General features: G+C 44.7%; 1 protein-coding gene across 3 annotated transcripts; it reads right to left on the minus strand.

Annotated features, from left to right (window-relative positions):
- Window positions 1-15: 15 nt before the first annotated feature.
- LOC141017976 (homeobox-containing protein 1-like) lies at window positions 16-20,367 on the minus strand. 3 transcript variants are annotated; one of them, XM_073492812.1, is made up of 10 exons: window positions 20,089-20,367; window positions 17,335-17,994; window positions 12,597-12,682; window positions 11,166-11,276; window positions 8,739-8,892; window positions 8,419-8,501; window positions 7,716-7,811; window positions 6,546-6,640; window positions 5,532-5,615; window positions 16-4,808 (listed from the first exon to the last, which is right to left on the minus strand). In XM_073492812.1, exons 2-10 carry the CDS (start codon window positions 17,988-17,990, stop codon window positions 4,665-4,667), a joined length of 1,509 nt encoding a protein of 502 aa, XP_073348913.1. In that variant the 5' UTR covers window positions 17,991-17,994; window positions 20,089-20,367; the 3' UTR covers window positions 16-4,664. The 3 variants fall into 3 exon arrangements, with proteins under 3 accessions (XP_073348913.1, XP_073348914.1, XP_073348912.1); XM_073492813.1 differs by having other exon boundaries at window positions 6,546-6,637; window positions 17,335-17,997; XM_073492811.1 differs by having other exon boundaries at window positions 17,335-17,997.
- Between the last annotated feature and the right edge of the window lie 581 nt (window positions 20,368-20,948).

Consider the following 20,948-nt stretch of genomic DNA (forward strand, 5'->3'; position numbering starts at 1 on the left):
CCAACCCAGAGAAAGTCTCATTGATATAGCTTTATTCTCTTGTACATTATATATATCATACTAAAATAAACACAAGTTAAAAAAATGAACAAAGCAACTGTACAAAAAAATGTATATATACTACATCTTAATTACAGAACAGTCTACTGTCCAAAAAAGGCACTAAATTCTGAAATGGGCAATACAGTAATTTTCGAACATAACTAGATTTGAGATTGATACAACAGCATTCAGTCCTCTTTTTCGGAGCTATATTGGGATGAAGTGGATGGTTGTTTTTCACTGGGGACACACGAGGACATGTGGACATGGTGACCCTGACACACCAACGAGAGGACGTCTCCTTCAGAGTGAGCACTGCACGACACCGGGTGAGGAGAGCCTGGTTCAGGGTTCAGTCTGGTTTTTTTTTCCAGAATCGTAACTTCTTGAGCACCTGAGGGTTCGTTCTTCCGTCCCACAAACATTTTCCTGTCAACCTCGAACGCTCACATAAAAATACTGCTGGATTAAAACTTGTACTTTGCTAAATCGGGGCACGGCGTCTCTCAAACACTAAGGCAGTTCATTTAAAAGTGTCTTATAGTGAGAGAATAATCTCTAAATGCACTCTTTGTAGGCTTTTCCTTCCACCGACGTCTTGTCTCAATGTCTAACGTACAATACTCTCTGTACGGGGACTGAACGTCACACCAAACTCCACAGAAACAAAGAAATCATACAGAAAAAAGGTTCGCCTGTTAATGTCTAATAGTGTTTCATATAAAATACTGTGCTCGGCAGCTGAGTAGTGTGAGTCAATTCTTAAAATATGTACATGCTTCTCTTTACATCCATCAGTTTGAGGTGTTTAAAGGAACAATAACGGGGCGTCAATAACCAAACAAACAGCGAGTCAGCCTCGTTTCCATCTCTGCTAGTTTCACCCGACAGCAGACTTGAAACACAGTTTTTGTGTTTTCTAATAACTTCGACATCAAAGTGGAACAAAATGGAAGTTGGCATTGTATTTCCATAAAACCTTAATGGAGTCTCTAATAATTAATTATGTAACTGTAGTTATTTCTCTGAGCCATATCTGATGAATTATGCACTTCTGTTTGTTAGAAGAAGGTCAACATTAAAAACACGAGATTTCACCATGGAGTTTGGTGTGGCATTATTTCAAGTAGAGAACAGCTCATAGCAGGACTCTGATGTCGTGATGTGGTGGTGAAGCAGCTGTATTTACACGACTCTCCACACCAGCCCCACAAGAAGTATACTGGACGTCTGCCATTACAAAAAGGAGGCTCAGGGGAAGGAAGGTTTACATTTTAAGCTTATTCAAGAGCGATTCGTTTTCTGTTTAATAATAAGGTGCTTCATCGTTCTTCTTTCACAAAATAGCTTTCTACCTTCAGACACAAACGAGGGGGGGAGACTGTTGTTCAGTCAAATAAGGGATGATACAAAAAAACTTGGTTTAAATGAGAACAAAAATATGTCAGGAGAAAATTAAAAAGCAAGATTAATTTAACAATAAAAGCATGTTTCATTTCAAAACATATGTCATTCTTTTTTTTTGTACATTACCATATAAAATGAGTATAAATACATATTGTTTTTTTTATCTTTCAACCCTTTCTCTTTGAAAACACAGGTCCCAGTTCTGAGTCACTGTATTTCGCAGCTTCGTACACACAGAAGATTTCAATAGAGCTTTACTGGACCAGAACACGGAGCGATGTGGGAGATATTCCCACGAGCAGGATCCAGATATCACATTATTCCATATCACTGTTATTCCATGTCCGTATGTGAATATTTAAAAACGAGGAGTTACATCAGATTTCTGGCTGAACTGCTTTGTTTCATCCTGACGAGGAGAATATTTTCCCAGTTCTCCAAAACCGTTTGACTTTGGGGGAAATATGCTTATTAGCTTTCTTGCTGAGAGTTGGATGAGAAGATCAATACCGCTCATGTCTGTGCGCCCAAAAACTGAAGCTACAGCAAGGAGACAGTTAGCTTAGCATAAAGACTGGAAACAGGGTGAAATAGCTAGCCTGTCTCTGTCCAGTGATGAAAAAAATATCTTGTATGTTCAGTCTATAACAGTAAAAATGAAGGTTTTTAGAAAGTGTTATGTGCTGTGAGCTAAACGTGAAGCTAGAGCTAAGAGACCGTTAGCTTAAAGACTGGAAGCAAAAGAAGACAGCTAGCCTAGCGCTGTCCGACGGTAAAAAAAAACTTTCTACTCACACCTGAAAGCTCGTTAATTAACCTGTTGGATCATCTGTTAAAGTACTGAAAGTGCTCAGGAAGTCACTGCACCAAAAACCAGTTTGTCAGCTTGGCATTGTTAAACTAAAAACTTTATATGGCTTTAATAAAAACTAAATGTATCAGGTTATTTACCAGCTTCAGAGGCGCTGGTAGGCAGATGATTTGCACCTTTGGACAAACGCCTGCTCGCCCTTTTCTTCTGCTTCAGTCTTCATGTTAAACTGGGCTCAGCTAAGCTCAGCTAAGCTAAGCTAAGCTCAGCTCAGCTAAGCTAACCGTCTCCAGCAGTCATGAGGGTGGTTTCAATCTTCTGATCCAACTCTCGAGGAAACAGTGAAAACGCCACCGTCCAAATATGAAGATATCAGTCAAAGACTGAGCGAGCAGCTGATACGTGATTAGTGAGCTTTACCGGGTCAGAACACGGCACTTTGTCTCTGCTTATAGCGTTTTGATGATCTTCAGTTAAAGATGGTTTTGGAAAGGTTCCACCTGGAGCAAAAAAGTGGGAAATTATTTCCAGTATCACCATTTTAAACGTCTTTGAAGTGGTGCTTTTACCTTTGAGGCTATATGAATTAAATTAAAAACAAACCTTCCTCTGATATTCTGAACCATCTCCAGTGTGGGTTTGGTCTAATTTGGTACCACTGATATTAAAAAGAAAATCTTCTGACAGCACATTCTTGAAGCTATTACAAAGAGGCAGCGTCACAGAACAAGTAGTAAATAGCTTAGGGGTATTTTTTTTTTTAATCGTTATACATCTGGCTGCTAATACCTTTATATCTTTACAGACACAGGCCTGCTGTAGTGTCACGCCCACGTACGACGCCACGCCGGCTCAAGAAGCTTCACTGAGTACGAGAAACGACCTACAGACGCCGAAGGAGTTCGTAGCAATCGCTTTGGATGAACGCTAACACTATCTTCAGATCGGTCTTAGCTTAGCCTCTTAGCCTCTTGCTCCGAGCATCTTTTTCCTTTGGCATGGACGACATTAAAAAAAAAAAAAAAAGCACGATTCCCCTTATAAGATAGCTTAAGTTTGCTTGATTATCACATTGACCCTTAACTGATTCTCATAGCCTCGAGTACTTAACAATAGTGGCACTGGGAAGCTAAACAACAAGGCAAAATGATTGTATATCCAGTCGCTATAAAACAAGAGGGAGATGCCAGTGAAGGAACTAAAACCTCTGCTGCTGTCGGACGAGACGTTAAGTCTGGCATTTTTTATGCATACTGAAAAAAAGCTTCTTCCTTGTTGTCAGGAAAGAAACTTCAAAACCTGCTGTGTTCTGCAAAAAGTAAAGGAGTAGTTGTCTGTGTGAAATTAAGGCTACTTCTTTTTTAGCTGACTTTTAAGAGGTTTTCATCCAACAGCAGCTCTAGTGTAGGAAAATAAAAAGCCACTCCGCTGAGGAATGATAACTACAGAGGGTAGAAGACAGTGACTGGACACTTCTGTCTGCCGGTATCATCCTTTCTCATCGCCTCGGTGCCAGACGGGGAGAGAGGGAAAGTCTCACCGTCCATCTTTCCCCCGGACAACGACTGGAGGCTGCTCTTCTGATGAATTGCACGATGAAGAGGTTGAATTTTTGAGGGTTATGCAGGCAGGTAGGTAGGTAAGTAGGTAGCACACCATGAGGTGAGTGTGACTGAGAACCATAAGAACCATATATATATTATATATACAGTACACGTTATTTTTCTGAGGTTGACGCTGAGGTGAGATAGACTGAGGATCGGCTCAGACAACCAGGCTGGAGAGGGAAGGAAGAGGGGTGTGAGGAAGAGGAGAGGAGAGAGCAGAGGTATCCTGTGAGGAGAGAGTGTATTCAGGAGGAAGAGGAGAGAGCAGAGGTATCCTGTGAGGAGGTGAGTGTATTCAGGAGGAAGAGGAGAGGAGAGAGCAGAGGTATCCTGTGAGGAGGTGAGTGTATTCAGGAGGAAGAGGAGAGGAGAGAGGTATCCTGTGAGGAGAGAGTGTATTCAGGAGGAAGAGGGGAGTTTCCTGGGAGACACAATCCAAGACGACGATCACCATCTTGGGGGTTTTTAAGGACCCCTGTTCTTCTTTCCGTGGAGCATTTCACAGAGATCACAGGATGTATACTGACACATTTCCAGCTGCCAGCTGTGTCAATATATTGGGTGGAGTGGAGAGGGGTCGGGGTGGAGGTGGGGGGATGATTACTGTTTACATGGACTTTGTGGGAGGAGGGAAGCTGAGAGAGAAGGAACAGTCGGCTGAGGGACAGATTCAGAAGGTTTACTAAGTAGCATTATTTTGGTCTCTTTTTACAGCCCTGTTTCGCAGCTTTTTCTACTCATCCTTCCCTTTTCTCTCTCCTCTCGGAGCGCTCCCTCCGTCCCAGTTCCTGTGCAGTTCATTCGTCCTCCAGGGACTCCGTCTTGATGTCGTTGGGGACCCCTCCGGTTCTGGACAGGGCCAGGATGGTGTGGTTGACGGCAGCCATCTCCACGGCCAGAGAGATGGGGTCCTGGTGCTCGCTGTGTGCTGCGCTGTCGTCCTGGGGCGAGGAGGGAGGGAAGACAACGGTCAGGAGACGAAAACAGCTTCAGGAGGTGTGAACAAATACAAAGAAACAGGAATTCTATTTTTGCATTATTTTCCACCTGTACTTTATTTTCCTGCTTAGTTCCTGTAAACACGCTGACCAACTAAACTAAACTAAAAACTACTAAAACATCTAATGTCCAATGATAGCTTAGCAACTGCATCTCAGCACGGCAGGCCTGTGAGGCTGTTGAACAGTGGTTTTGTTTTTTTCAGCCTTTCCAAAATAGAAAAAACACAGAGGGCACAAGTGTTACATAAATTAAAGGACGTGTTTATCGGCTCTCGTGTGAGCTTTAATCGTGAGCATATCAAGAGACGACATCCAGCATCAGATCCACTTTTAAGTGACGTGCCGTCTGATTGCTGTACACTGACAGCTATTTAAAGCCGTGCAATCAGAGGATCATTGTGATGAAGGGACCTCTTTTAACCTCCGTCTGATCTGACTGAGCGGCCTTGGCCTCTTTTTTTGGACTGCAGTGGAGAGCAGCGCCTCGACAACCACAGGCTGGAAGATATGCAGCATCATAAGTGATGAAATGCTGATCCAAACTGAGACAGTATGAGGCGGGTCAGAGAGGACCGGATCCCATCTGCCTGAAGATGAATATGCGGTGTTGTGGTAAACACACCGACATGTTACCTGTGTGGATGTTACCTGTGTGGATGTTACCTGTGTTGGTGAGGTGGGCTCCAGTCGGTAAAGGCCAAAAGGTCGGCTGAGAGGTCTCTTGTCAAAATAGGGCAGGTCACAGGCCTGCAGGAGAAAAGATTCAAAACATTGACTCAAGTTTCATTTGAGAAAAAACTCAAAATATTCAGAGTGATTTTAATTATTTGACACTCGTCTTGTTCTCTGGATGACAACACTGCCTGATGGATTCAACAGACCCGTGTTCATTATTCATTAGCTTCAATGGTTAACTGGCTGTTTCACTTTCAGCTGCTCTGACAGGAGAGTCTGAATGTTGTGCAATCAAGAGAGTAAAGCTGGAGGGCTCAAACTAAAAGTCTTCATCGTGAAGGTTTCTACAATCGTACAGAGCGCTGCTGTTTCCATTACTCCAGCTGAAGTTTCCACTGGTTACAGGAAAAAAAGGACAACAGATCGAGTTTTGTTAATTAATGTTCCTCGAGCAAAAAGCTTTGAGCAGCCTTTTTTTAATATGAAATATTATATTATTTGGGGTTCATCTGAAAGAAAACAGCGGATCAGATGTTCTCTGGTGTGAATTTGTGAGCAGTAACGTGCCGGCGAGGCCACAAGGTTCATCCAGACAAACACCACATGCTGCTCATTTCAATTATTAACACAACTTTGACCAAAGAGAGGAAAACTAATGAGTAATAAGTCAACTGATGTATTGTATAGTCGGAACAAAACACATGCAAAATGCATGATCACATTTGACTAATGAATGGAATACTGAGTGCTGTCCAAGAGCAGCCGTTTGCCAGGAGATGGATGTGAATGGCTGGCAAGAAGCTGATCCATAAAAAGCAAAAGGAAAAAATATAAATTCATAAATAAAAAACAGACAGAGTACAATTCAAGATGAAGACGTGAAGCAGTGGGACAATAAGACCTGACCTCGTTCTCTTTGATCAGACCGGTCGTTTACTGTGCTGTCTGAACAGATAAATCTGATTTTTTATGTGTCTTTTGGGATCCTTAATCTTCGTCTACCTGCTCTGAGAAGTCGTTTCCATCGATGTCGTCGCTGTTGGAGTGTCCCCCTGGACTCTGGACGTCTATCCCATGACTCTCCAGGATTGTGGCTTCTTGGAGGAAGAGGATGGATCATTAGATTTATGGTGGATGACTAATATTTTCCCTCATTACATACTATAGAACAGTGATTCCCAACCTCGGGTACACGGAGAGATTTGTATTTTTCTTTACATTTATGTAAATGAGGGGGCAGAACATAATGCAGTCGAGTAGACCAGCAGCACTTTACTAGGATCTCTATGCAAAAAACATAAATCATCACCTGTATGACTGTATCAGAAACAATGAGGGATCTTTATGGCAGGACTGGTGCACTGGACTGAACAGATGTGGCCACTCAGTGTGTTTACTGACATACTGAGTCAGCTGCAGCATCTGAACACTTTGTGATACAGCTGAGAGTGAATGAAGGAGTAAACCAAACAGAAGTCTAACCAGTAAAGGTCATAGATAAATGTCAACCATTTATCTATAATTAGCTAGAAGCAATGATAATGGTTCAAATAGTTAGCTGAAAGTAATGGACAGATGGTTAAAAAAGAAAAGTAAAAGGATAAACATTTGAAACAGTTAGCTTAAAGTAGGCTAATGGATAAATGGTTGAAACTGCTACTCCAGGTGGCAGCTGACCAAACAAAATCCATTTTTATATAATAACTGATGAAGAACATCCAGTTTAAAATAAATTCAAATGAACACGTGTGAAAAAATGACAGATGTGTTTGTTAAAGGGAGACTTCAGCTCATTTCACCGGCTGTTTGGGGAATAAAAAATAAAAAAGGTTGGGAACCAGAGACTTGATACTGAATCTCCATTATCCTCCTGAGTGAGTTTTTAGGCTACGAAGTCGTGGAGCTTCTATTTTACAAATTTAATTGTCTCCTCGGTTCATACAAGAGGATTTCTTTTTTTTGTGCCAGAGGTCACTACAGATGTTCAGTGACAGATTAACAACCTACTAATTACTGTGGTGGAATGAATTAATGCTGAGCCATTCCATGCAAAATAAAGTTGTAATTGCTGTTATTAAATATGAAATATTAGTGCTAACACAAAGGGATGTCATTAAATGTTCAGTGGATGCAATTAAAAGTGTAAAATGTGCATTTGTGAGTCCACATTACCAATGTTGGCCCGTCTCTTGATCTCTTTGCGACGGTTGGCGAACCAGTTGTAAACTTTCAGGGAGGTAACTCTCTCCAGATCAGACAGCTTCTTCCCTGAAACAAATCACACGACAGTCTGAGCATCACTGTCTCACCACGGTCTCTTTTCTCCAGCCTGTTCTGGTCTTTTTATTTCATTCTGGGCCCTATTTCTTGTTCTGCAAGTGCTTTGATAAACACTTTTATAAAGCCTCATCACTGATGACGCTTAAATATCTGTTGAAAAGAAATAACTTGATCTCGTTGCATGAGACCACACAGACAGGACACAGATGTCTGTACAATTTAGATCAAGTCAAAGAAACATTATGATCCAAGATGCTCCGGACACAAACAGCCACATCTGAGAAAGAGGCTGCAACAGAGGAACTTTTGGGCAATTTATCATAAAACTGTTGCAGATGATTGCTGATTAACTTTACGATTAATCAAGTCATTGTTTCAGCTCTGCAACACTTTGTATATTTAACACATCAACGTATAAAGATGCCAAAAATGCACGGCTGACAGATTGAAGGAGGCTGTGTGGATGGAGGCGGTTTCCATGGTAATATTCAGAATATTTACATAATAAACAGGAATATTTGTCTGTTATCCATTAGGACAATAAAATGGCATCATGTTATGTTTGTGCCTTTATACCTGGTTTGTGTGTTTGTACCTGGTTTCTGAATAACAGCATTGCAGGCGTTTGCTATCTCCTCCCGTTTGGCCTCGTCTGGGTACTGGTTGTCGTTGAAGTAGCTATAAATAGCAGAGGAGTCACACTGATTAAATTAATTTCACTACACAAGGACGATGTCAACAAAGCAGAGTTACTGCTGTTTGTTATGTGTGCAGCACAGCCGAGCCAATATTGAGCCTCTATGACACGAGTCACGGGCTCATTGTCTTGGACAGGCTGCGATGTTTCCTCAACTCCATGTGGAAATAAGTTACGAAACAAACTCCAGTTTATGATCTTTAATCTACTGCTTTTACCTCTCCATCACAGCCAGGCACTCTTTTCTCCAAGTGAAGCGACTTCCTCGACGCAGCCTGAAGGTACCGGGGGCAGTGGTGAGGGGCGGCGGGGTCTGCCTCCACTCCATCTCCTCCATAGGTAATGGAGCTGGCCGCATGTTTAGAGTGGCACCTGGGGATGAGGAGCAGCACAATCACTTTTTGGGTTACAACTGAAGATGGCACATGTGTCAGGAAGATTTAAGCCGCCGTCAGCTGTGGGAACAGTCTTCAGGCGTGTTTGTGGCCTTGAAGGACAAACTGTGCCAGTTAAAGTCTTAAACACGTTGTAGTAACGTGCCAGAAAGCCCGTCCCTTCGTGAAAATGTACGTGAGAACGCACGTCGCCTTTTGCAAATCTCACAATACATTCTGATTATAAACTCGACATTGTGCTGACGAGGACGCTGCTGCCTCGTCTCAAATCATCACCACAGCAGAAAAGAAAAGAAAAGCACACAGAAGGTTTCATTTGTACTCAGACTCATAAAAAGCAGCTGAAAGCTTGAGATGTTCAGTATAACAGGGTCAGAAGCTCACGTGCTGGATCATCACATAACCTGACATACACACTGTACATGAACAAGGCCTAACTGGGTCGGTCCAGGTTATCAGAACAGACTGGCATGAATGGGGCATCAGTTTCCTCTGCAGCAGTGATGGAGGCATGTGCGCGGGGCTGGGCTGGGCTGAGATGAGCTGGGCCGGGCTCAGTCTGGCCATAAATAGCATAGAGCAGTTTCCACTGCTGTCTGTGTTGGCAGGGCTCCACCGAGGAACATGCCGCAGAGGACGAGGCGTGGGATGTCTGCTGCCTCGCTATAGGTGCACACACGTATGCGTTTCTGCCAGCAGGAGGCCTGTTGTTAAGGCTGTTAACCATTTACAGTGAAGTGTGGATTTAAGGTTGTGTAAGACTCATCTCCTGACCGGCTGTTTGTCTTCACAGCAGCAAAATGAACCTTAAAACTACTTGATGAGACTTGAAATCAAGAACATTAAAGTGTCAGGTGCTAACATGAACAGCAGGAACACAGACAGACACTCAGGCAGGTCGTCTATAATCAATACCTCCGGCTCTAGAACGTAGCTAACACCAATATTGTTCAAATTATTTCAAAAGCGTCATTCTTCACTGATTTCTTAACACTGTTGCGACGCCGCAAGCTAACAGGGGATGTCAGATTTGTCGTCGTGGTAACAATACTGTCGTATCCTTTGTCGTATCTTTTTCATAGAGTTTTCCATCTTTTGTATCAAAAACACTTTCTCACATTAGTCTTCAGATGTTTTGGTCTCATGAACATCGACACCATGTGTGAGAACAAGCTAACAGTACCTTTACCATCAACCCTGTGATAGACCGGAACAACACCTGTAGCTATGGTAACTGTACAGTGTTTCCCACACGTTCATTTATTTGTGGCGGTCCGCCACCATATCAACATTGGCCACCACATATTGATTTTCTGTTTTTGGAGCCGTGCATCCTGTTCTCACTCACTCACTCACTCAAGACAGAGCACCCGGCAGTGAATAGCATGATGTTATATACTCTGACACAGAGGACGGCGGTGTGGTTTTTAGTCCGCCGGTAAAACCAACGAAGAAGAGGAGGAGGACTATTTAACGCAGTTGGCTTGACCGTAACTTCCTCTGCAAAGAAGACGGCTGGCCTCATCGTTGAGATCAAGCCCCCCACAAAGAGCCCCAGGCCTTGAAGCCAGTTTTTGTCGTGGCCAAGCCGTGTAATTACATCGCAGCATTGTGAAAGACGCGTCTGTAAGATGGTAATAAAAGCCGCACAACCCCGAGACCAAACTGGAGTCAGGTGACAAAATGAATCCACAACAAATCAGCTCCGACAAACTGCGGCCGTCCTTCGTCTCCACTGGCCTCACATTCATTTTACACTACAGGAATCTTCTGCTCAATGTTTTTTGGGATTGAGGCATCACACACTGTACGTCACATCTCACTGTACCACAAACACCACCAGGCGCCGTCTCATTAACAGTCCAAGAGGAAGCTGCTGGCAGCACAGTTTCCCTGCAGTCGCCCTCCTGCTGCGATCAGTGAGGCTAAAGTTTCAAACTCCTCAGCTTCTCTTCATTTCCTCAACCACAGCTCTGCACCAGCACTCAGTACAGTGACTACGTCAAACTAGTTTCTCTTCCGACCTTAACGACTACGACGACAATGCCCACATTGTTAGTCTATGTCAGATTCAGTTTTCCTATACACTAAATCTTCGCCCTCTCTCGGGCACCTGCTGCAAGCCTGACTCGTGGATTGAGGATCCCTCTCGGCACTTCCAACTTACTTTCTTAACCACAGTCCTTCACTCAGCAACACAAACACAGAGTGAAGAGCGAGCAGTGCGAGGCTTGAAACACTCAGATGTACCTGGTGTGGTTTTCTCCAGCGTATACCAGCGATAGAAGGCCCTCTTCTTCTGCTCGCTCAGGTCGGAGCCGTGCTGCAGCAGCCAATGGGAGATCCTGCTCTGGCTGATGCCTGGAAAAGGAGCCAGACATCAAATTACAAAAAGTGTTTTTCATCAAGCCCCTGGAACAATTTACAATTATAGACAACCATTGGACGTTTTCAAGAGAGACAGAAGGAGAATACAAGAGGGAGAAAGTGTTTTTCTCTCTCCACAGCTCTGAATTTATTTCTTCTGCGATCACACGTCTCTCACACGAGCTGCAGCTACAGAAACACTGCCGGGCACTTTCACTCATCTCTGCTGGTAACTGGGCTGAACAGGAATTTAGGGTTTTAGCTTGATACCAATATCTTTGTACCAATTCTTGTGATTTTTCAGTGCCTACTTTCACATTTCAATCCTTCTTCTGAATCTCAGTCTTTGCATGGTAACCAAATCAAATCACCTTTGGTTGACGTATACAAATAAACATGATTATACAGTTTGAGCAACTTGATGTTCTCAGTAGTTGTTGTCATGGAGAAGCCTCCATGGTGCTGACAACTGATGGGGGCCCAATATTTATTTTAAGACATAACGATCTTCTTATTTGTCTGATATGACACTAACACAAATACATTTTCAAAATTGGCATCTACTCCTTCTCCCTCAAAAATCTTTAAAATCCCAAACCTCACTAACCAGATGTATACGAGTGTCCGCTCTGTGATCTTTTTTGCATTGCTTAAAGGTCCCATATTAATAGAAAGTCTGCTTTTGATTATAAAGCAGGTACAGCTGCTGTATAAATGTTGTGACGGGCTCAAACCACAGAGAAATGCACACAGCCTGTATTCAGAAACTGAGCGTTCAAACCAGCGGTCAGCTGTACAGTCACTGTCCTTATCCTCGCCCCCATAAGAAACATGGTGGGTGTTGCCTGCTCAGGCCTGTAAGAGCTGACCAATCAGAGAAGACTTGGTTTTTCTGGAGGGGGACCTTTGAACAACAGAAATGATCTGCCCGTGCCTAAATCCATATTTTTGCTTAATGTCATGTCATTTTTCTTCAAATGCTACATATCTCTGAAATCTATACAACCTAAGCTAAAAGCTTATTTAAGTCAATAAACAATAATAAATTATTTATCTCCCACGGCCACTAGGGGGCACTAGCTTTCAGACAGAGGGTGAATAGAGGTGCTGCAGCTATGGACAGTATGAGGAAAAGACAATGAATATTAAAGCATGTGGACATTTTCTAACAGACACCCAAAAGTCAAAGTATGACCCATCATTTCTAACTGGAAGGATGCACATTTAAAAACACATACATGTGCACAACATACAACATACAACAGGACAGACAACACCTCAGATCAACATCATGGTTTCAGTGCTGCTACTCACCGGTAACTTGTGCCACCACTGCCTGAGAGATCCTCCTGTTCCCCAGGAACGCCTTGATCTCCTCTTTCACCATGCTGCTGTCCCTCCTGCCAACACACAGCACATGTAAGAACACAGCTGAACATCTTAATACACTACTGGCAGCAGCATCTGAAAGGCCACGTACAAACAGTTCAACAGCATTTTCAAAAATCGCTTTTTTGTGGTAAAATAGCCCGATTACAAAAACATACAGGATATATATTTATGTTCTTTAATAATAAATGTGATGTGTGCAGCATTTAAGTAGCCAGCCATGAACTACACGTGTAAAAAGTAGCCATTGGACTCCGACCCCTCCCTCCCTCTGGTTGTACAGCGGGACCACCAGGGCACCCAGGCGGTTGTGATACGGGATGACAGCCGAGAGCAGACACTCGGCTGCAAGTCCCACTGATCTCCCTCCCTCTTGTCGTCCAGCAGACGACGAGGGCCACGAAAATCTCTGTCAGCGCAACTGACACGTTATTATTTCCCAACACTATGTTCAGTGGTTGTCGGCGCTGAGTTTTTTAACGTGGTTGGCTTGTGAAAACAGACAGCCTGGGGCGCCCCGGTAGCTCAGTCGGTAGAGCACGCGGCCCACGTACAGAGGCCCCGTCCTCGCTGCAGTGGCCCAGGGTTTGAGTCCGACCTGCGGCCCCTCGCTGCATGTCACCCCTCTCTCATCCCATTTCCTGTGATCACAGTCCCATTTTTGTTCATGTTGACTGAAAGAAAAACGCCTGAATAACTGTAGGACCAGAATTCAGCTTCTTCTCTTCTTTTTTTACACAGATTACCACATGTGGTGCAAGATGCTGCGTCATCTTTTACACAGCATCAACGACAAAAAGCTTAAATGTTGTGCTTCAGCCGTCGCTGCTGTGTCCCTTCAGATCAGACTCAGACTATGTGTTTGGTATATTGTACAAAAAACAACAATAACGAGAAACACGTCCGATAATTAAATCTGTTTTGTATTGTACCTTTTCACGGAAAACCTGCAAAACCGAAGCTCCATTTTCCTCTGAGGTGCAGTTTGACAGCGTTATTATCGATGTATTGTTCTTTTCTTTTTTTCTTTTTTTTTATGGCTCCCACATAATCAACGTTGCATTTCAGAGGAACACAAAAGCAACGACTGTGTGAATTTAAATGAACTGAGCCACAATCAGCTAATCTATATTTTCTAAATGTATTTGGTCGACATGTTTCCACTATCTCAGACCTCGGCGGGGGGAAAAAATAAAACATGCACAGACTCGCAGGAATGGAGGGTGGTGAGTGAACATGTGCAGTCACACAGTGTACCCACCCTGCTTTCTGGCTGCGAGCCCAATCCCCTCCCTTATACATACACATACACACTCAGAAACTAACAAGCTTGTGGCTGTCTTGGATTAACTCCTCATCATGCTATAGACTGTGGACACTAACAGTGCATACTTCTTATTTATTTATTTATTTATTTATTTTTAACCGCAAGGCATTTCCAGTGGGCGCCTTACCCCCACCCAACTTTAACAGCACTGGTGCTCAAAACATAAAAATCTCAGCATCCTTTGAACCAGTCAGTATCCCAGACACAGTCAAAATGGAGAACACATCAAAGTCCTGAGTTCTCCGTTAGCTTATTTCTGAAATGAAAATGCGTCACGACTCTTGACATCCAGCATCAATATCCTCCACACCAGCCTCTTGCGGCGCAGCTAAAATTAGAGCTCAAAAACGCTGCTTGTATCGACACCAGTGAATCAATGTAGCACAAGCTGCTGTACAAGACTGAGGAAGAGTGGGAAGTGGAGGGAGGAGGAGGAGGAGGAGGACTAGTGGTGGGGGGGTGATGTGTTGGATGCCAACTCAGAGGCCGAACCCCTGCAGAGACGGAAATGTGCACTTTAAATGAGAGGAAAAAAAATCACAAGGGCTCAGTGGGATTGTTGACAAGCTGAAACTTGGTGTCACGCCCCGCAGCCCCGCCGAGGAGCGAGACACCGGAGAGTCCTACAGGCGGAGGGGACGAGGGCTTTTGAACGCTTCTTAACTTCTTGGGCTGTCTAAAGAGGACATGTAATTTAATGCAGAGGCAGCGTGAATGAGCAACGGGACAGCCAGTGCAGAGGCTGAGCTCTACATGTCTATTCTTACTCCGACTGTTCATACAGGGGCAGCTGGGAGGCAGCAGCAGGAGAGGGCTAGTAAAAGTGGAAAGTGCTCGGAGGAGGAGAGCAGGTGTATAACATGCTGATTATGAACACGGAAACTGTCACAGTAAAGCGCCTAAATAGCTATTGTGCATGTTTCCAACTCGATGTTATTTGATGTTACTGCACATGATTTCATGTCATGTTTCCAGAGGTGCACGACTGTAATAGCTTCTCTTGCTTCCCACTGAGCGAATGCAAATGTCATCTTGAACCCTGAAGGCTTTTCACACATCTGCTGCAGAATACTTCCCCTTTATGCAATACAGTCTTTGTTGACTGGAAGCATAATCTGAACAAGAAAGCCTTTCTCTGTTATTCTGATACTCCTTCACAGGGTGTACATCATTATGTGGTACATGCTGTACAAGACAAACATGCTAATCGCAACTGTCGTGTGGGTCTGCTTCTGCGTCAAGATGAGCCTAAAACAATTACCTGATTCATCAATTAGTCAATCAACAGAAAGTTAAATCAGCAACTATTGCACCAAGTCATTCACTGGCTGCAGCTTTGAGTCCATTCATTGAAAAAACAATCAGCAGATTAAATGAATCCTAAATGTCAAGGTGTTGTGGTACCAGCTCGGCAGCAATCAACAGGGTTCTGCTGCGGCTGCACCTCTTCAATAATGTAACTGCACATCAGGGCTGGACCTGTGATGATACTGTCGTTATCTTCCTGACTTATTGCACATATCTTATCATGTATATCTTACCAACTTAGCAATGTACGGACATGACCTTGATCGTTTCTGCCGCCCCATTTGTTGTTTTGGTTGCATGGTTTTATTAATTTATTTAGGATCCTTTAATACTTTAATACTACTAATTAAAGAATCCAAAGTTCATTTCTCTTCGAAAGGGTGTTTATGCATTATTATGTTATTATATTATCAATATATCAGTGGCATACAGTGGTTTCAAAATGATATTAATATTGTTTATCACAATCATTTCCAGTAGGTATCCTCACAGGCCTCTTTAGTGCTACATGTCTTACATGGATCCCACAAGAACACCAGTCTTGAACTGGCTTTTGTCATTTGCCTCAGCAGAAACCTCCTCTAGACTGAAACCTTCACACCAATAATCACAAGACAACACTGCCAGATAATGTAGCACATACTGACCAAGTTAAGAGCAAGGCAGGTTTTTTTATTTGCAGTTAAACGGCAACACCTCAAGGCAAATAAGACTTGTATGTTAAAGGTAACCTCTCTCTCTCAGAAACCACAGAAGTCTCCCAGTTCCCACCAGCATCGGCACTGGTGGCACCAAACAAATCCCAGTGGCAGGAGCACAGCGATGGTAAGTTCATTTCTCTATGTAACCAAGCATAGTTACAGACTGGACAAGAAGCTTTTCAGCACAACTGAAACAAAGTCAGACTCAGACGGCAAAACCCTTTTTCAAATCCTGGTAAACATAATCTTGAGACATAGACAAATTCATTGACATTACCTTTTGTAGATCAACCAACCACGGACAGCTACTGTGTTAAGATTTAACAACGGTTATTCTTGTTAAACATTAAGGCTTGGCCTGGTCTCCTCCTGGTTTTGAAGGCTGCATCACAGTAAACTCATGTAATGTTCTCAACATGCCAGACTGCTCTACTTGTTGTAATATAATAATATCATTACTGATGATTATTTGTCGAAAATCTCTTTGCGTTAATATTTAACATCGAGGTACTTGATAAAAAAATACTGCGATATTTGGTTTTGACGGCCCACGACAGCAGTTATGAGAGTGCAATATAATGAGGTAAACATCGTGATACAGCCTGCAAATATCACATTATTTAAAGGCCATATCGCCTGGCCCTAGTAAATGTAAAACTTAGTGTCCAGAAGAGCGACTAACTGGACTTAAGGGTGAGATTTATTTCCTCAACGTCTGTGTTCAAAGTCAAGTGTGAACTCTGAACAACAGCTTTTATGTCAGAATGGACAAGAAGTCTTTAAAATGCTCCGGACAAAAAACTTATTTTAACATCGAAGATTTTAAGGGAAACTTCTACTGATGAAGATCATGTGAGATAATCAAAAGCTCCAAATTAACTTTGTGGTGAAGTTGTTTTCCCCAATTTCTGTTTCCAAGGTCATGAAGGATCTCTGTGTGTTTAAATGTGCGTGTGTTTCAAAGGCAGCTGCTGCATGGAGCAACTTCTGTGGAGTTTCGTCTTGGTGCTGTTTAATTCACCCTGACATAAACTCTGCTCTCTTGCCTAATCATTGCAGGACTTACTGGCAATATGGACTCCAACCAAGCAGCCACTGTAACACCAGCATTTCAAAACTAAACTGCATTGCTCAAAAAAGATGGATAAGAACCTTCAGTGCTGCTTTTCGAAGCCCCTTCAGAGTTTTCTTGTGTGCGAGATGATATCGATATCTAGTCTTGTGCACCATCGCCTAACTACCGTCCAGTTCTACAAGCACCAGACTCGGACAAAAGGCTACGAGTACAAAGTTTCCCAAACAAGGTTCAGAGCTCACGACTACTGACCTCATCAGCTCCTCCACCTTATCGTCGATGTCCAGGTCTTCGTCTGTAGCTTCGAACCCAAACGCTCGTGCTGCGGCCGCACTGTTCACCGGGTACCTCGGAGGAGACAGCTTCCCGTTGGGTGTGGCAGCTAGGCTATCCCGGCCGTTCTGTGACAGAGCCACCAGTGAGACCGGTGAGGGCAAGATGGCGGAAGGCGGCGGCGGCCCTGGAGGCGGGGAGGTGTCATAGCTGTTGCTAGGAGACGGCGAAAGTCCCCCTCCGCTGCCGAACTGTGTCTGCGTGGCGGTGGAGATTTTGGAGGTGGTGGAAGACGCGGCGGTGGCCGAGTGGTCGCCGGCGCTGACCTCTGCGCTGTTGTTGCCATTGCATGACACGGAGGTGGTGGTTGCAGAGGCAGTGTTGTTATTGTTGAATGATGTAGTAGTATTAGAGGCAGAGTTGTTGTTGTTTGCCCCGCCCACTCCGTAGGAGGACGAGGAGGAGGAGGAGGAAGAGGTGCGGCGGCCGAACTTGTCGCCGTGCTCCCGGTCCAGCCGGTCCAGAGTATCGAGCGCGTGCAGGATCTCCTGCTTGGTCATGCCGGTGCGACGCAGCCGCTGCAGCAGATCTATCTGCTCAATTGTGAAGCGTGGCTCCTCACTGAACTCAGACATCCTGCTGCTGGATGAGAGACAAGACAGAGAGGTTATGAGACAGAGAAGTAAGAAGAGGAGGGAAAAGGAAACAGGAAATGCAGGGGGAAGTTAAGGGAAGGAAAGTAAGTGGGTGATCAAGATCTAGGAGGGAACTGGGAAGAGAGGAGAAGAAGAAGAGGAGGAGGAGTAGGGAGGAAAGTCAGGCAGAAATGACACGGGAGGCAATGAGAGGATTAAGTAGAAAAGAGTGAAAAGGAACGCAGTTGTAGATGGAGAGGAAAAATGAGAACGATGGGAAGGGAGCGAGGCGGAGGAAAAGGTAGTGGAGGGGTAAAGTAGAAAGAGAGGGGAAAAAACTGCAAGAAGAAAATAAAGAGGCAGCAAGTAAGAAAAGGAAGACAAGAGCGAGAGACAGAAGTGTGAAAGAAAGAGGGAGGGAGGGGCAAAGCATAAAAATCAGCTATTTTTGGGAACCAGCAGGCAACACACGCAGAGTGCCGGAGTCACCTTGACAGCTGATGCTATCTTAACATTCTGACTGCCGTTCTTTAAGAGCTACGATACATCCCCGGCTCTGCACACCACCCACGCTGTATGTTTTTCATAAGCAATTTGCCGTGCTCAAAATCAATGCAACTGGAATCAGACTGCGGCAGATTTTCCATCTTCTGTGCCAGCCCGACCTGTGCTGATATGATAAATGGTTTAAAAGGGGTCACTGGCATTTTTCTACATCTGTGTTATTCTCTCCGCTGCGCAGAGGACAGAAAAAACACAAATGTCTTGAGAGCGTACGCAGTGTTTTCAAGTTATTTTACAGGAAACTAATACGAGCGTGGTAAATATAAGCCTTTATAAAAGGTTAGTAACACTGAGCAGGGAAAAAGGAGAATAACAACTGCTTACATTTTAGACACATGCAGGGGGAAATCACTCAGGGCGGGCACGGATATACATTACCTCTGTGCCACAGGGTAGTTTAGCAGCATGGTGAACATTAACTAGTCTCTATAGGTGTCATTAAGCATTCATAAGAAAGGCTGCTGAAACTTTAAATCGTTATCAACAACGGTTACACTGCAAAAAACCTGTCACGTCCCAGGAAGATGAAGTCAAACTACACCTGTCAGACTGGTTAGTTTAACATGCAGGTAAGATGCACCAGCTACCAGTTCAACAGTGTGAGGGACCCTGTGTTGTTACAGAGGGTCGTCGGGTATTGCAAAGAAATTATTACCCATCCTGGTGAATATTTACAAGGTTAACTATTCACTTGGGCTCAGGTTGGTGTGACTGGTGTGAAGTCACTGGGCAATAGAGGTTAAACGCCCCTGCAGGGGAGCAGAAACCTCCCTGATACAAACCAATGGCCGACACTGGTTTACTGCAGGTAACACAACACAGGCTGGAAACTAACTTTATGCTTCAGTACACTTATATTAACTCATGAAACACGAGCAGCTGGTGTGGGTCCGTCCAAACACACGGTTAAGAAAACTAATGCAACAACTTTTTTTAAACGCAAACAGAAGAAAACAGAGACAACAACGAGGCTTTCTTACCTAAAAACCGGTTGCATGCTTTTGATCCTCCCAGAGTGAAACCAAACTGACTCTCTGGCACTGAAGTTTTTTTTTAAAATCGCCCACAGTTGCTACGTGTGTGTCCTCCATGTGTTTGTGTGTGTCCTCCATGTGTTTGTGTTGTGCTGGCCGCGGGGCCTGCAGCGGCAGAGCCCGGCTCCGTGGCCCGGCTCCGCGCTGCGGGCGAGCCGCTGCCGCTGCCGCTGCCAGCCTTCACGCCCTTTGCCCGACAGCTAGCAAATGTTTCTGTGGCAGGCGGACGGTGTCCAAATGCAGCGTTACTTTAGCCAGCTGCAGCCCTCTAACACACACCGAAACCCCGTCGTTTCCAGCACAGCTGCCGCTGAATTTGTCCTCACAACAGTCCGCAGACGTCGCGGAGTGCGGCTAGCAACTTAGCACAACTATTAGCATAACATGCTAGCCGTGCCAGCGCTGATCCTAGCTGACGTTAGCCGCCGCCGCTGGCTAGCGAGCGTCTGATATTAATAACATCACTTTCAGTGTTGAAGATAGCTGAGTACTTGACTTACCTCGGTTCAAATCGTCCACTTAACCATTTAACTTTATAACCCGAGCAAAGACCCGCTGTGTCTTTTTACTGCAGCCGGACAATAAAGCAGTTTGATTACGGTGCCCTGTCCGACCCCTTTCCAAGGATTTCTAATCAGAGGCGAATTATTTGCCTCTCCGCTTTGTCTGTCTGACAACAGCCATATTGACAACTAACACCTCCGAGGAGCTCTGAGGGAACTGTAGTCTCCCTCCCGCACAGGCCGCTACCACGCGGCGGCGGGCTGTGCGCTAAAAACTACAAATCCCTGCCACGAGAGCGAGCAGAGCTGATGGCTCACTGATCTACAGTTGTCACAAAAGGCGATGCAGTTTTTAATGTGACCACAGAGGCTGCTCCCCTTAACCCTCCTGCTCCTCCTCCTCCTGCTGCTGCTCCCCTTAACCCTCCCTCTCCTCCTCCTGCTGCTCCCCTTAACCCTCCTCCTCCTCCTCCTCCTCCTCCTGCTGCTGCTGCTCCCCTTAACCCTCCTCCTCCTGCTGCTGCTGCTGCTCCCCTTAACCCTCCTGCTGCTGCTCCCCTTAACCCTCCTGCTGCTGCTCCCCTTAACCCTCCTCCTCCTGCTGCTGCTGCTGCTCCCCTTAACCCTCCTGCTGCTGCTCCCCTTAACCCTCCTCCTCCTGCTGCTGCTGCTGCTCCCCTTAACCCTCCTCCTGCTCCCCTTAACCCTCCTGCTGCTCCCCTTAACCCTCCTCCTCCTGCTGCTGCTGCTGCTCCCCTTAACCCTCCTGCTGCTGCTCCCCTTAACCCTCCTCCTCCTCCTCCTGCTGCTGCTGCTCCCCTTAACCCTCCTGCTGCTGCTCCCCCTAACCCTCCTCC

The sequence above is a fragment of the Pagrus major genome, chromosome 22 (genome assembly GCF_040436345.1).
Source record: "Pagrus major chromosome 22, Pma_NU_1.0".
In the NCBI taxonomy this organism is placed as follows: Eukaryota; Metazoa; Chordata; class Actinopteri; order Spariformes; family Sparidae; genus Pagrus; species Pagrus major.

Bases quoted from the DNA above. Each gene is read 5' to 3' on its own strand.
- LOC141017976 (XM_073492812.1), bottom strand. From the start codon at position 17,990: ATGTCTGAGTTCAGTGAGGAGCCACGCTTCACAATTGAGCAGATAGAT. The intron at 12,683-17,334 runs GTCAGTAGTCGT...GTGTGTTGGCAG, and splicing joins AAGGTGGAGGAGCTGATGAG to GAGGGACAGCAGCATGGTGA. The intron at 8,893-11,165 runs GTACATCTGAGT...CCTCATCCCCAG, and splicing joins GCTGGAGAAAACCACACCAG to GTGCCACTCTAAACATGCGG.